The sequence below is a fragment of the Budorcas taxicolor genome, chromosome 16 (genome assembly GCF_023091745.1).
Source record: "Budorcas taxicolor isolate Tak-1 chromosome 16, Takin1.1, whole genome shotgun sequence".
NCBI classification, from domain to species: Eukaryota; Metazoa; Chordata; class Mammalia; order Artiodactyla; family Bovidae; genus Budorcas; species Budorcas taxicolor.
The window spans coordinates 3,949,589-3,965,603 of record NC_068925.1 but is presented as its reverse complement, the minus strand read 5'-3'; the positions used below and the strand labels follow the sequence as shown (position 1 = coordinate 3,965,603).

The window sequence follows — 16,015 nt, the reverse complement described above, 5'->3', positions numbered from 1 at the left end:
ACCTGGGGACAGTGGTGTCTGCTGGTGTCTGACTTCCTGCTCCAGAGCCCCCAGCTCCTGTGGCCTGCCAGCCGCTGCCCACCGCATCTCCGTACCACCCTCTAGAAGGGTTAGGGAGCGAAGCTGTAGAAAATCTTGAACTCCTGGTCGTTACAGACGCCCTTTCCTCTTTGCTCTTCTAGATGTTGTCCTGTGGGATCCCTGAACTCTCAGACCTGGAAGACCTCAAGTACGTGTACGATGCCCTGAGGCCTCAGGACACGGAGGCCAATGCCACTACCTACTTCACCAGGTGAGACGCTGCCTACGAAACAGTGCTGCCCAGTCTGGTAGGTAATTTCCAGGCCGCTCGATGGGGAGGAGCTGGGCTAGGGAGGCGGGAGAGGCTTTGCTCTGGTGGCAGAGCTGAGAGTTGACAGCATGGGTCAGTTGTCTGACTTGGGTAAGTCATTTTACTTCTCCCGGGCTCAGTCTCCCACCTGTACTTGGGTGCTGACCTTTACACAGAGGTATTGCCATCCCTTGCTTGCTTTCTCACCAGGTCACGGTCAAGGATGTTGTCTGTGGGGCCGTGTACAATAGGGATTTTGTAATAGTTTTTAGCTCTCTCGATCGGGACCTTCCCCCTTGTCAGAACATGGAATTTCATGGTTCCATTTTCCCACGTTCGATGTTTTTAGACACATTATGTATGAAAGCAGGAAAGTGCCTATGTACTAATGTCTACGGTTTTGTCCATTTTATTATGTACCCTTTTGGGAAGTTAGCGAGTTAAATTTTCTCTGGGGCTAATCCAGTACCTTTCCTTAGGAACTGAAATCTCTGTGTTGGGTTTTGGTTGGTGAGGATCTATTGTCCTGAAGCTTGGAACTCAGTTTGACAACAGTATTTAGACTTTTACGTGGTGACCCCACGGTGGCATCCCACGGTTTCTTCCTACTTTGGCCCAGGCAGGCAGTGAGGGGAGATGAGACCCCCAAGGTCCACAGGAATAAACTGTATTCAGATCATTGTGTGCAGTCATGTCCTTATAAGGCTGGCACACAGGGGAAATGATCTGATCTGAGCTGCGTGTTAGCCTCAGGTGTCGGGCGATATTCCTTGAGATATAGCTCTGCCCAGGCAGTGGGGACTTGGGTCTGTGGTTGTAACCTTTTCTTCCCATCCTTCTGCAGGTTGATAGAGTCCAGCCTTGGCAGTGTAGCCACAAAGCTCAATTTTTTTATTCATAACCTGGCTCAGATGAAGTTTTTAGGCTCGGATGATCGGCTGACCCTCTCCTTTGCTCCACGAACACACACTCTCAAGAGCTCAGGCCGCATAAGCGGTGTGTTTCTCTGTCGCCACGAGAAGGTCTTCCACCCCAGCAAGGGCTATGTAAGTGTCTGCTCCAGTCTGGCTCTCTCCTGCTCCCCGCCACCGAGTTTGTTGAGGTTCTGTTTCTTGCCTTCCACACTGTGGGTGCTGGAGCGGGCTGAGCACCCTGTGCTGGGGGCAGTTGCAGACCCTTTCCCCTCCCGGCCCGAGTGGCCTGCCTGCTGTCAGGGAGATGAGTTGGATGGCTGCTCCCTCTGAGCCGAGGGTCTTGTGAACTAAGGATTCTTGTGAATCTTTGCTTTCATTTTCCTGCATATGTGTATTATCTTCGTCTCCATTAGAGACATTTTTATCTTCTTCCTTCTGGAACGCATAACTCTTCCAACACACACACACACACATACACACACACCCTCTGTCCCCTCACCTGCCGTCTTCGTTGGTTTGGCAGGGTGTGTTCACTAAGATTTGGGCTTTGCAGATTTACGTGGTAAAGGTGATGCGAGAGAATGCTCACGAGGCCACTTACATCCAGCGGACATTTGAGGAGTTCCAGGAGTTACACAATAAGCTGCGGCTGCTCTTCCCTTCTTCCCTCTTGCCCAGGTAACTGCTCCGCCTGCTCTCTGCACTGAGGGGTAGCGGGAAGGGCAGCTGGGGGCTGGACAGCACGGCCCTTGGGAGTCAAGACCTGCGTCCTTGGTTTTCTTAACTGGCAATGTGCGATGACAAGCGCTCCCCCTGCTGGCCGTGCGCTTCTGAGGCTCTCAAGTGGTCTTCCTCCAGCCTCAGAAACAAGCCTGGGTGCACCGGCCAGGGCAGCAAACTGGGTCTAAAGGCAGGGGATGTTTTGAAGTGTCTAATCTTCTAAAAAGTATTTTTGAAATATGTAAAGAAAACGTGATGTATATACAAAATGGAATATTACTATATTACATGATTCCACTTATGTGAAGTTCTTAGAGTAGTCACATTCATAGACACAGCCAGTAGAATGGTGGTTGCCAGGGGGAGTGCGCAAATGGGGAGCTGCTTAATGGGCACAGAGCTTCAGTTTCGCAAGAGGAAAAGGCTGGAGGGGGATGGTGATCATGGTGTCACCACAGTGTGAGTGTGTTTAGTTCCAAACTGTACGCTTACAAATGGGTAAGACAGTAGCTTTCATGTTAGATGTGTTCTACAGCAATTTTAAGGAGCAGTTCTTCAAATAGAGTTTGAACCATGATCAGCTCCAGAGCTGCCTGAGCACTTCTGGACAGCTGCAGTGCTCTGCTCAGCACTTTGGGTTTCTCTTCCGGGGTCCGTGGAATTGTCCAGTGGGAGATGCTGCGCCTGCGTCCTCGGCACAGACCTGCGGAGCCGGGCGAGGCATGGAGTCTGGGAGAGGTCCCTGGGGAGGGAGGCCGGGAGAAATGCGGATCAGGTGGCTGAAAATGAAAGCGGAATGGGACTAAAGGCTATTGCTTCCTTTTCTTCACCGTCTTCCCACCGGCCGCCAGCTTCCCCAGTCGCTTCGTGATTGGCCGCGCGCGAGGAGAGGCGGGGGCCGAGCGGCGCCGGGAGGAGCTGAACGGCTACATCTGGCACTTGGTCCACGCGGCCCCGGAGGTGGCCGAGGTGGGTGGCCCTCTGTCCCTGGCCGGCCTGGCGCCGCTGAGAGGTGGGGAGTGTGGACGGGGGCGCGTGGCCATCGCAGAAGGCGCTTGCGTTTCCTGGGTCTGTCCGGGGAGGGGGGAGGAGGGCGGTGGGTCGTGGCACCCCAGCCCCATTGAGCTGCGCGCAGAAACGTGAAACCCAGACACGCAGCCGGGCACACGGAGACACAGATCTGTGTCAGCTGCCGCCACACAGTGCTTGTGCTAAGCAGGAGCCTGTGGAAATGGAAGGTTTCTGAACAAGCTGAGTATGTGTACCACCTGGATATTTCTTTTAAACAAGTGGTGTTACAATTTGGTATTATAATGGTCATAAAGACAGAGTCATCAGGAGTCTCATCACCCTAAAAAACCCTCTAACCCCATTTCCATGTTTCCTTCCTATCTGGCCATATATAAATGTGACTTTTACAGTTTTATAGTGGTTTTTTTTATTTTTACTGAAGTGTTTGTAGTTAGCATAACTTTAAATATCTATGCTAAGTTAATATACTGACTTGCAATACCAGCTCTTTAAACCATTCGCCTCTTGAAAGATATTTAGATAATGCCCCTCCCCACCTTTTCACTATTAATGCTAGAGTGGGTATTGTCACACATTTTAGTTTTTGTTTCGTTTCCCTAATTGCTTAGGAAACATTCTCAAAAGTACAATTTATAGTCCTTATCCAAGGCTGCCTGGGACCAGGCAGTGAAAGCTCTGAGTCCTAGCCACTTGCCTGCCAGGGAATGCCAAGAACAGACTGCTTTTGAGTTGATGTGACTACTTTTATTTGCTTTCTTTTTTCAAAACTTTTTTATACGGGAACTTTCAAACATACAGAAAAATAGAGACACGGTATAATGAATACCTATATATTCATCACCTAAACAGGTATTATTTTTTGCCATGTTTGCTTCATCTGTTTTTTCTGAAATATTTTAAAGTAAGTCAAAGCCATCATGACATTCTTCCCCTAACTACTATGCATCTCTAAAAATCAAGGACATAATTTTACATAACTGGACTGTTGTTACACCACCCAACTCTTAGCCCATATTTAGAATTTTCCTGTCGTCTCCAAAATTCTTTAAACAGTTGGTGTTTTTGAGCCATGACCCAAATAAGAACTGCATATTACATTTGGTTATCACATTTTGTAAGTCTCTTTTAATGTTGAGGAGTTCCTTTTTTCATTGGGCCGTTGTCTTACTGAGGAATGACCCTGTTTTCTGATTCTATTCCAGTGTGATCTGGTGTATACCTTCTTCCACCCCCTGCCCAGGGATGAGAAGACTGCAGGCAGCAGCCTGGCTCCCAAGTCCTCAGGTATGGTGCCGTCTCTGTGACGTTTCTGCCAGCTTCCCTGTTGTGGTTCAGTCACTCAGTCATGTCCGACTCTGTGACCCCATGGACTGCAGCATGCCAGGCCTCTCTGTCCTTCACCATCTCCCAGTTTGCTCAAACTCATGTCCATTGAGTCGATGACACCATCCAACCATCTCATCCTCTGTCTTCCCCTTCTCCTCCTGCCTTCAGTCTTTCTCAGAATCAGGGTCTTTTTTTAATGAGTCAGTTCTTTGCATCAGGTGGTCAAAGTATTGGAGCTTCAGCACCAGTCCTTCTGTTACCGAATTCGCAAGCCTGTGTGCCCGATGCACAGTGAGGCCTATCAATATGAAACATTAGAGCCTGAAACAGAGAAAGGTTTTATTACAGCTTCATACAAGGAGATGGGTGGCTCATGCCTTAAGGACCCCAGTGTTACTGAAAGCTTTCAGCAAGGCTTTCTAAAAGCAAAAGATGAAGGACGGGTGTGGTTAGTTCTTGCAGACTTCTCGGTATCAGAGTCTTGTTCTTGAAGTTAGGTCAGTGGTCAGGTAACAACGTTCCTGTGAATCTCTGCTGGACAAATGTTATTCTCTGTCCTGATAAGAAAGGGCAAAGTCCCAAGGCACAACTTTAACCCTCCAAGGTCCCAGTCCTGGCTAAGGGGAGGCATATCTCAGCTGGCAGCTCCTCAGGGCCAGGTTCCCATGTCTTGCCCAGCTGTCATCCCTGAGGGAGCCTGGCATCCAACCCACTGGTCCTCAGTCTCCCCAGGTTGCCCAAACGGGGAGACCAGGTCCCCCAGACTGTGACCAGGCAGACGGCCACTGCTAGAGGGTCACAGAGGCAGGGATGGGGGAGAGGGGCACCGCTTCTCAGGGCCAGGGCCAGGGCTAGTGGAGGGCCTGAGTGAGGGCTGCCAGGAGTCATGCGCAGTCTATTCCCTGGGCCCCCCGCTCACCACTGGCCCGAGGCTGGGTAAGCTGGAGGGCCTCCAGGAGAAGGCCTGGGTCTGCCTCTTACTCACTTCCACCTGATGCCCACCATACCTCTGACCCTTGACTCAGCCACTTCCCCAGTGCTCCCTCGCTGACAGTTACCAGTGGGCGGGGCCCGCCGCGGCCCTGGCCAGTAGCTGAGCAGGAAACGGACGTTGCTCGTCGACAGTGGCTGCTTGTGGGCAGGGTCTGCTGAGGGACCTGAGCGGCTGCTGAGCAGGACCTGTTGCCCAGTAACGGGTGCAGAGTGATGAGGACCAGCAGGGGCTGCCTGCTCAGGGCTGTGCTCACCTTGTTACTCCTCCAGTGAGTATTCAAAGCTGGTTTCCTTTAGGATGAACTGGTTTACCTCCTTGCTGTCCAAGGGACTTCTGAGAGCCTTCTCCAGCACCACAGTTCAAAAACATCAATTCTTTGAAACTCAGTCTTCTTTATGGTCCAACTCTCACATCAGTCATGACTACTGGAAAAGCCATAGCTTTGACTACATGGACCTTTGTTGGCAAAGTAACATCTCTCTTTTTTAATACGCTGTCTAGTCATAGATTTTCTTCCAAGGAGCAAACATCTTTTAATTTTATGGCTGCAGTCACTGTCCACAGAGATTTTGCAGCCCAAGAAAATAAAATCTGTCACTATTTCCAACTGTTTTCCCATTCTATTTTCCATGAAAGTGATGGGACCAGATGCCATGTTCTTAGTTTTTTGAATGTTGAGTTTTAAGCCAGCCTTTTCACACTCCTCTTTGACCTTCATCAAAAGGCTCTTTAGTTCCTCTTCGCTTTCTGCCATAAGGGTGGTATCAACTGCATATCTGAGGTTATTGATATTTCTCCCAGCAGTCTTGATTCCAGCTTGAGCTTTATCTAGCCCGGTATTTCTTATGATGTACTCTGTATAAGTTAATAAGCAGGGTGACAGTATACAGCCTTGCCGTTGTACTCCCTTCCCAATTTTGAACCAGGCCATTGTTCCCTGTCTGGTTCTAACTATTGCATCTTGACCTGCATTTAAATTTCTCAGGAGGCAGGTAAGGTCTGATATTCCCATCTCTTTAAGAATTTTCCACAGTTTGTGGTGATCTACATAGTTAAAGGCTTTAGCATAGTCAATGAAGCAGATGTTTTTCTGGAATTCCCTTGCTTTTTCTATGATCTGATGGATGTTGGCAATTTTATCTCTGGTTCCTCTGCCTTTTCTGAACCCAGCTTGTACATGTGGAAGTGAAATAAATGCAGTTGTGTGGTAATTTGAATATTCTTTGGCATTGTCCTTCTTTGGGATTGGAATGACAACTGACCATTCCCAGTCCTGTGGCCACTGCTGAGTTTTCCAAATTTGCTGGCATACTGAGTGCAGCACTTTTACAGCATCATCTTTTAGGATTTTAAATAGCTCAACTGGAATTCCGTCACCTCCACCAACTTTGTTCACAGTAATGCTTCCTAAGGCCCACCTGACTTCTCATTCCAGAATGTCTGGCTGTAGGTGAGTGATCACACCAGCATGGTTATCCGGTTCATTGAGACCTTTTTGTACAGTTCTTCTGTGTATTCTTCCTCCCTCTTCTTAATATCTTCTGCTTCTGTTAGGTCCATGCTGTTTCTGTCCTTTATTGTGCTCATCTTTGCATGAGATATTCCCTTGGCATTTAATTTTCTTGAAGAGATCTCCAGTCCTTCCCATTCTGATTCTGTTGTTCTTTTCTATTTCTCCTCATTGTTTACTCAAGAAGGCTTTCTTCTCTCTCCTTGCTCTTCTCTGGAACTCTGCATTCAGTTGTATCCATTCCTTTTCTCCTTTGCCTTTCTCTTCTCTTCTTTTCTCAGCTATTTTGTAAGACCTCCTTTGACAACCATTTTGCTTTTTGGACTTCTGTTTCTTGGGGGTTGTTTTGATCACCGCCTCCTGTACAGTGTTACGCACCTCTGTCCATAGTTCTTAGGGCACTCTGTCTGTTAGATCTAGTCCCTTGAATCTATCTGTCACTTCCACTGTATAATCATAAGGGATTTGATTTAGGTCATACCTGAATGGCCTAGTGGTTTTCCCTACTTTCTTCCGTTTAAGAACCAATTTAACTTCTCTGAACCTTCCGAAAGGTAATTTTTCCTGCCCCCATTTCTTCCCAGGTCTCTCTCCTTGACTCATCTCTGTTCCTTGGCTTACTGGCTAAAGAATCTGTGGGGTCCACAGCTCCTTGAGCAGATTTATCATGGATCTACTTACAGACTGAAATTGGATAGACTCACTCCAATCCAAGTCATGCTTGCAGACAGCAACCTAAGTCGTGCTCGCAGATGCCACGTGGCCGATCCCTGATGGGATATCAGGAATCTGACATGGAGATAGGGCAGGGGGTCAGAAGAAAACAGAGACATCTACCTGGCACCCGATGGGGCAGGGCTGGCCCCCTGACCTTTCTCTCTGTCCTTTGCCCCTACAGAAGGCACATGGGCCCGGCCAGTTGGGAAGGTTGGCGGAGAGGTGAAACTGTCCATCTCCTACAAAAACAATAAACTCTTCATCATGGTGATGCACATCCGGGGCTTGGTAAGTGCCTGCTGCTGCTGCTGCTAAGTCGCCTCAGTCGTGTCCGACTCTGTGCGACCCCAGAGACGGCAGCCCACCAGGCTCCTCTGTCCCTGGGATTCTCCAGGCATACACAGTCCTTATTGGGATCTTTATCTTCTGGCACTTTTCTGACTGATGAGACCTGTTTTGTACCCCCCTCTCATGAGAGTAATCACAAAAGTTTCTAGATGAATCCCCAGTGAGCCTGCTCCCATGCTAGGCCTGTGGTATGACCAAGCAATGTTGGACAGAGCTTCTTACTACCTGTGGCCTTTGGCAAGTAGCCCAGTTACTCTTAGCCTCATTAAAATGAGATAATGTTAGCATCTGCCACGTAGGGTTGTTATAGGGATTAAATGAGATAATGCATGTAGAGTACTTAACATAGTGCCTGGTATTATTATTATTATGGTGATCATTATAAGAGAGAGACCCAGGGGGCCTATTTCCTGGTTATAGAGGTAAGGCAGCCATATGACATCCTTCAAGCATAATCAAGGGAGTGTATAATTACTAAATTTTTGATATGTTTCTGAGAACCTTATGAGTGGAAGGGGAAGGGAACTCATAGAATACCTACGGAGTCCTGGACTTTTGCAGGGTGGGGCACTGCTGTGTGGCAGCAGGTCCATGAGGTCTGGAATCAGAGGTGATAGGGGTTCACTCTCACAGCATCACTCATTCATTTTAGTCAACAAATCTTCATCAGTCCCTTACTGCGTGCCAGGCACTGATACGTTAGCTCTCGACAGGAGGGCAACAAAATAAAGTCTCTGCCTTCAACGAGCTCACAATATAGTAGGCAGAGGGAAACAGTTAAGTAAAATACACGGCAAGTCAGATAGTGGTAAGCACTTTGGTAGGAAATAAAGCAGACGAGGAATACCGGGGTAGAAGGAGGGCATCAGCAGTTTCTCAGAGCGGCCAGGGAAACCCTCACTGATGAGGAGGTGCGGGAGGGGCCATGTGTGTCGGGCCCTGCAGGGGGGCCAGTGTGACTGAAAGTACTGGAGCAGGGGGAGAATAGTGGATGCTGAGGTCGGAGAGGGCCGACCAGGGCCGTGGTCCTGCGCTCAGGAGCATGGCTTTTCCTTGAGTGAGATGGGAGCATGCCAAGATCTGACTGAAGTTTTAAAAGCATCAGCCTGTGTGAGTCACTAATCGGCTGACCTTGAACAAGCAACTTCATCTCTCGGACTCATTTCTCTGCTTATCTCTCCCTAGGGGTTTCCTGGGTCAAATGACAAAGTAGACAGACATTGGGTGGAGATATCTGGGGATATTATGGTTCATTCGGAACAGACCGAGTTCTAGTGTGCCCTGCATATACAGAGTATGGACTGGTGTCATGGGTGATCTGATGTTTTAGGATGACATCTAATGTTACCGTGATAGGTGTTTCTGGCAGAATGCAGTAGGCTGGCTGGGAAACATAAGTGATTGTGCATTGCAAGAAGCTGGGTGTGGGAGAAGAGAGACTGGATCAGGGAGTGGTCACAGGAATAGTGATACAGGGGCAGATAGATGGTTTGGTTTCTCATTCCTTTTGTAGCAACTGCTCCAGGATGGGAATGATCCCGACCCCTATGTCAAGATTTACCTCCTTCCTGACCCTCAGAAAACCACTAAGAAGAAAACCAAAGTGGCCCGGAAAACCTGCAACCCCACCTACAATGAGATGGTATGTGGGGAAGGTGATGGGCGGGGCTGGAGTCGGTAAACAAACTGTGCCTGGTTTTGTAAATAAAGCCGTGTAGGGCCATGGCCATTCCTGTTCATTTAAGTCTTGCCTGTGGCTGCTTTCACGTTGTTCCAGTGGGGTGAGTATCTGTGACATAGACCAAACTGTACGGCCTACAGAGCCTAGTGTATTCCCTGTCTGGCCCTTTATGTTAAAATGTTTGCTGATACTTAGGGTAGGGATTCCACAGTTGGGCGTGGTCTGTGGGGAGGAGGAGCCTGCTGGCCCTTTGCTGATAATGAACTGTGGCCCCGATGCTGAGCCTTCATTTGCTGGAACCCTGAGCTGAGAATAGGGTTCTTCGAAGGTCCCCTTGGGTACTGTATGCCTTCTGTATTCCCTTGGACTTTGGTTGGGGAAGTAAAGTGGTCTTACGCTCAGCCAGATCAAACCACCACAAACTACCTTTTTTTTTTTAACCAGAACATTTTTTCTTTGTTAGGTTCACTTGTTCCCCCCCAGCATTTGTTTGTTTATTTGGCTGTGCCAGTTCTTCGTTGTGGCACACAGGATTTTCGATCTTCATTAAGGCATGTGAGATCTTTTAGTTGTGGCAGTAGAATCTAGTTCCCTGACCAGTGATGGAACCCAGGCCCCCTGCCCTGGGCGCATGGAATCTTAGCCACTGGTCCACCTGGCAAGTCCCTGAACCACAGCAGACAAGCACCTCCCCCTTCCGTGTTCCCTCTCTCACTGGCTCCCTCTCTTCCCGATTTGGCATCCGCAGCTGGTGTATGATGGAATCCCCAAGGGCGACCTGCGGCAGCGGGAGCTGCAGCTGAGTGTGCTGAGTGAGCAAGGGTTCTGGGAGAATGTGCTCCTTGGGGAGGTGCACATCCGCCTGCGAGAGCTGGACCTGGCCCAGGAGAAGACTGGCTGGTTTGCACTGGGATCTCGAAGTCCTGAGACCTTATGAACACAGCGGAGCCCCGGCCTGGGACCCCAGGCTCACGGCAGAGCCGGGGAGAGGACTCGTCCCTTCCTCGGGTAGGGGCATAGCCCTCGGAGGGCCTCCCTGCCGTCCTGGCCTCCAGGGTGGGAGGCAGGGAGAGTAAAGATGCTCTCTGCTGTCCCCTCCTCTGAAGACTGCATTTGAGTTGGTTGTGATGAGCAGCCCTGTGGAGGCTGTGAGGTTGCAGCAAAGTTTTAAGTTTACCTTGTGTCAAGGGAGCAATGCCTGGTTTGAGGTGTGTGAGGTGTGCTGTAGAAGTAGCATTTAGTGGGAGGGTGGGTGGGTATCTTTATTTTTATTTTTAAAAAATGAAATAGTAATGTTGTCCTAACTGGACAGGAAGCCTTATGAGAAGGGACTTACATGTGCCCTAGAAGGCAAAAGAGGAAGACTATTTGGACTTTTCTTGATTAAGGTTCTTATTGGACTTGCCCCTAGGTTTTTGTTTGTTTTGTGTTTCTATCTATAGGAATTATTTGGGGAGGGGCCCAGTGGGCCCTTGGGGAGCACCTTCCCTCCCTGAAGCAGGTCAGGAGGGGCAGGGAGGGCTGGGTGTGCTTGACTGAGGCCTGCATGCTGGGCCTGTCTGATTTTGCCTCCAAAGGAGAGCAGTGTGATGCCTGTCTGTGTAAGGAAGGGCCTTCCGGATGGGGTTCTGCAGAGGACCTGTGTTCAGGGACCTGGGCTCGTCTGGGGGGAGTTTTTCCTCTGGTCTGGCCCTATTCTGCTAGGACATGCCTTGAACACTGTCTTCTGCCCCTCCGTCAGCCTTTCTGGGGACCGTGCTGTCCCTGTGAATACGCTGGGGTGATCCCCCACAGGTCTCTCCCTTCAGCTTCCTCCGGTGGGATGGACTGCGGCTGGGTTTGGCCGCGGGCGTCCTGGCCCTGGGGAGGGTTCCGGGCTGCACGCGCCAGCAGGGCCGCCTGTGGCCTGGCCTCATCACCTGCCACTCCCTTCTTGTCACTGCTTCTCCCCCAAACTCCACTTCTGTCATGTTTTCTAATAAGAATTTCTTTCATTCTGTGGGGCCATAAACCTGTTATTCCGGAGCCAAAGGGATGCCCTGACTGAAGAAAAGGGGTGCGGGTGGGGGATCCCATCAAAACTGGGTTTTTTCCTGTGATTTTCTTTGGTTGTGTGGAGGCTGGATTGAGCTGAGCTGGGAGGGAGGGACTGGGTCTCTGAACTCTTATCACTCTTCATTCCCTACCAAATGATTTGAAATTCACTCGTGCGCTTTACTCCAAAGGGTTGTCTTCCTTGAAAAAAAAAAGGAGCGACTTTGAATTTGATATTAACTTTTTAAATTGGTGGCTGTGTCCAGTGATTTGGGAATGGAGTTAAATGGGGATACTCTTTGGACTGTCCTCCCCAGCTCCAACAAGGATCAGAAATTTCCCCTTTTGTTAACTCATTCCATAACTGGAGAAAGAAGCGCCATTGATTAAAGCCACAGAGCAGTAAGGAAGTTATAAACTTTTAAAGTAAAAATGCCAAGAATATAGCTGGCTGCTGTGAGCAGGAGTTGGGAGAGTGGGGAGCAGAGGTGGAACTTCTCCAGGTGAATGGACCAGAGATGTGTTACTGGCTTTTTGCCTGTAGCTCATTTGACTTTGACCCTCGATGCCCCTGATTTAAAGAGATCTGTGTACTGTACCCACTTCCCAGATGTCCTTGTATCTCCTACTTTCTCTGGAATTGTATTTTCTAATAAATTGATGTTTAGAAAAACAAAACTATCATTTTCAAGATTTGTTTATGTTTAAATGTTTAGGTTAAAACGTCTGACATATGAGATGAAGATGATGTTAGTAATGGTTCCATAAATCATAACTTTTATATGCATGTATCAGCTGAATCTTTCCTTACAACAACTTGATCAGGTGAGTAGTATTATCTCCCAGTTTACAGACAAGAGATAATTAAGTAATTTGCCTAAGGGCATAGCCACTCAGCCTTGGCTCTAGAATTTGAACCCAGGTTTGACTCCAGACCTGTGCTACGTTTTCTAGGCAGTGTTTAATACAATCCTTTAAGTTATTAAACACTCAATAGTTTTGTAGTGTTTTAATATACATGTCATTTTTCATTACAGCTGTGCTGGAAAGTAGGCTCATTTGTTAACTGTCAACATTTACTGGGCTCACCAGTCACTGCTACCTGGGGGCGTGCCTCCACCACAAAGAATACAGTCCTTGGAGCTGTGCACTGGGCCCTCTCTGATTTAGTCACTAAGTCGTGTCCGACTTTTGCGACCCCATAGACTGTAGCCTGCCAGGCTCCTCTATCCATGGGATTCTCCAGGAAAGAGTACTGGAGTGGGTTGCCATTTCCCTCTCCACCAGGTAGCAAAGATTGCAAAGATAAATGAAGATGGTTCTCTGCATTTAAGAAGTTTACTGGCTAGTGATAGTTAACCCAGCCTGTTTCATAAGAGAGGAAACAACCTTTGAGATGCCACACAACGATTATATTGTTAGAGCCGAGCCATCGCCCAGAATTGAACCCACATGAAAGCTGGAGGTGATGTGGCCCTTGTTGCAAGCAGTTTACTCAGAAGTTTTCAGAAGTCTCCAGTGTGGAGTCATATTTCATGCTGGGAAATTTTGTGGGGCTTCCAAGGGGCCTTTAGTAGGAACAGTAGTTAGCGATAACCTACCTTCTGTGTTTCTAAGTGGCTTTGGGATGTCACTGCAGTTCTGGGCAAGTCCCAATAGACTTTTTAAAAGTTAGAACTCGAGTCTGGCAAGAGTCTTAGTTAAGGAAATTTCTTGGCCAAATGGGGTAGAAATCTGAACCACCCAGAGGGAGTGGGAATGAGGACTGGGAAGTGTGCGGGGAGGGGTGCCCAGGGAGAAGAGAAACAGAAGCCCAGGAGACTGGATTTTCTGAGTTCAAACAGAGGTGGTAAAAATGACGTAACTGGACTTGTTAGGGTTTGAGGGGGTAAAGGTTAGATTAGACTTGAAAGTTCAAAAGTGAGGCAGCATTTTAAGTTGGGAGGTATAATTCTGGTGTCTGGGATTTGTCTGATACGTCTGTTCACAACACTGATGGCCTTCTCTGGGTCAAGTGGGTACCAAGCACAATGGCTACTAAGATAACAAGGATGTGGATCCTGTCCTCAAGGAACTCAGAGTCCAGCTATGGAGGCAGACATGGAAACGTGGTTAGAATGCTGTGTCCCGGACAAGGTGCAAAAGGTGAGGGATTGGGCAGGCAGAATGGGCGTCACCGGGGGATATTTGAATTGAGTCTTAAAGTCCATCAGAGCTCTGGATTTCATTCCCAGTGTGATGGAGATGCCATTACAAGGTTTTGAGAAAGGGATTATAGCACTGTACGTAGTCAAAGATCATTCTGGTTGCTGTTTGGAGCAAGAATGGAAGCAGTAGTCTAGGAGGGGAGTGGCATTACGATGGGGATGGTGCAAAGTAGTTCAAGTCTGGATATATTTTGAAGGTAGAACTGATAGGGGGCTTCCCTGGTGGCTCAGCAGAGAAGAATCTGCCTGCTGATGCAGGAGATGCGGGTTTGGGTCGGGAAGATCCCCTGGAGAAGGACTTGGCAACCCACTCCAGTATTCTTGTCTGGAGAATCCAGTGGACAGAGGGGCCTGGCAGGTTACAGTCCATAGGGTCATGAAGACTCAGACATGACTGAAGCGACTTAGCACCTAAGTTTAGGGGCTTGGCAACTGGGTGAAAAGGACTGTAGGGGCATTATGGGATGGGGAAGATGGGCTTGGCGGATCTCAAGAGTTTTACTTTGCTCATGGTAAGTCTGAGATGTCCGCACATCCAAGTGGAGAAGTAGGATGATGGAATCTGAAGCCCAAGGGAAGGGTCAGTCTGGAGTTTAGAAGTGGAAGTTGGCATTTAGTCCTGTGGAACTGGATGAGATCACTTAGATTAGAGAGGCTTAAAAACAAAGCAACAGGTGACTGAGCTCTGATGCAGCCAACATTTAGAGGAAGAGGAAGAGTCCCTGGAATTGTGGGGACACGGAGGTAATGATGTCATGGAAGTCTGAAGAAAAGGGCTACTGTAACGAGGGACACAGACTGGGTGGGTTAAAGAGCAGAAACTGATCTCAGTTCTGGAGGGCAGAAGTCCAAGATCAAGGTATAGGGTTGGTTCTTTCTGCGAGTTGAGAAAGATAATCTGGTCTATGCCTTTCCCTAGCATCTGGTGGTTTGCTGGTAATCTTTTGCATTCCTGGGCTTGTAGGTACCTCACCCTAGTCTCTGCTTTCAGTTTCACATGGTGTTCTCCCTGTATGTGTACACGCATGTCTGTATCCAGATTTCCCCATTACATAAGGACATAGTCATGTTGGATTTGGGCACACCCTCCTGACCTCATCTTAACATACAAGGACGATATTTCTAAATAAGGTCACATCCGTAGGTCCTAGGGGATTAAGACTTCAGCATCCTCTAGGGGTGCACACATCAACCCACAAGTAAGAGAACTGGATTTGGCAAGATGTTCTTGGTGATCTTGATAGAATCTGGGTGGTTTTTCGCTGTACTGGCTTTGTTGTGGCCAGTGCCCTCTTGTGGTGCCTGGGCTCACTAGTTGAGATGGGTATGGGCTTCGTTACCCCATGGTATATGGGATCTTAATGTGTGTCCCCTGCATTGGAAGGAAGATTCTTAACCACTGGATCACCAGGAATGTCCCAGTAAGAGCTGTTTTAATGAGTGTTTGGGATGAAACCCACATTGCAGTAGCCTGAAGACAGAATAAGTGCAGAGAAAGTGGAGGCTGTGAGAGCAGACAACTCTTGAGAAACTTTTGCTGCAGTGGTGTGGAAACTTGGAGATGCAAGTATCTAGGGAGAAGTTATTTGCTGCTTAAGATAGGCAGTATTAACCCATGTTAATGTGAGTGTTCAACTAGTTTAAGAAAAACAATTACATGTTACAGGAAAGAGGAGATAAAGGAGGCCAGATTTCCTCGAGTGGACATGAAGGGATAGGATCCAAGAGGCTTCTTCGCTTATAATGGGATCAAAAGCAGAGCGTGTGGGTCCAGATGCAGGTAGATTGGTGGATTTGGTGGTGAAGACATGAAGTTGTTTATCTCCAGTTGTATCTGTCTTCTCAGTGAAGTATAAGGTGTGTCCATAAGCTGAGAAGAATGTGTATGGGAATGCTGGAAATTTGAATCAACATTGTGAAAGTCTCAGCGTAGGCGATGCAAAGCTGCTAAGGAACTGTCTAAGGGGACTTCCCTGGCGGCACAGTAGTGCAGATCCTGTACCACTTCAGTGGGGGTGGGTTCAGTCCCTGGTTGGGAAACTAGAATCCTGCATGCCTTGGCCAAAAAATAAAATAAAAACGAACTATGTAAGAGTGCCTGGCGTAGATGAAATTTGTCATCACAAATAGGAAGTGAGTCACTCAGCACGTTTGAGTGCTCTTCTCAAGCTCGGCAAGACTATAGGCTCAGAATAAGTGGA

The 16,015-nt window shown here is 48.3% G+C and overlaps 1 protein-coding gene across 1 annotated transcript in view; it reads left to right on the top strand.

Moving 5' to 3' along the window:
• Window positions 1-10,722, top strand: part of PIK3C2B (phosphatidylinositol-4-phosphate 3-kinase catalytic subunit type 2 beta) — a 72,140-nt gene extending 61,418 nt beyond the window's left edge. Inside the window, exons 28-35 of the mRNA XM_052653605.1 lie at window positions 183-292; window positions 1,176-1,377; window positions 1,799-1,923; window positions 2,817-2,934; window positions 4,200-4,281; window positions 7,726-7,832; window positions 9,406-9,534; window positions 10,322-10,722. Coding sequence (XP_052509565.1) covers window positions 183-292; window positions 1,176-1,377; window positions 1,799-1,923; window positions 2,817-2,934; window positions 4,200-4,281; window positions 7,726-7,832; window positions 9,406-9,534; window positions 10,322-10,510 — 1,062 coding nt within the window. The 3' untranslated portion in view covers window positions 10,511-10,722. The remainder of the gene's footprint in view (window positions 1-182; window positions 293-1,175; window positions 1,378-1,798; window positions 1,924-2,816; window positions 2,935-4,199; window positions 4,282-7,725; window positions 7,833-9,405; window positions 9,535-10,321) is intronic.
• The last annotated feature ends 5,293 nt before the right edge of the window (window positions 10,723-16,015 follow it).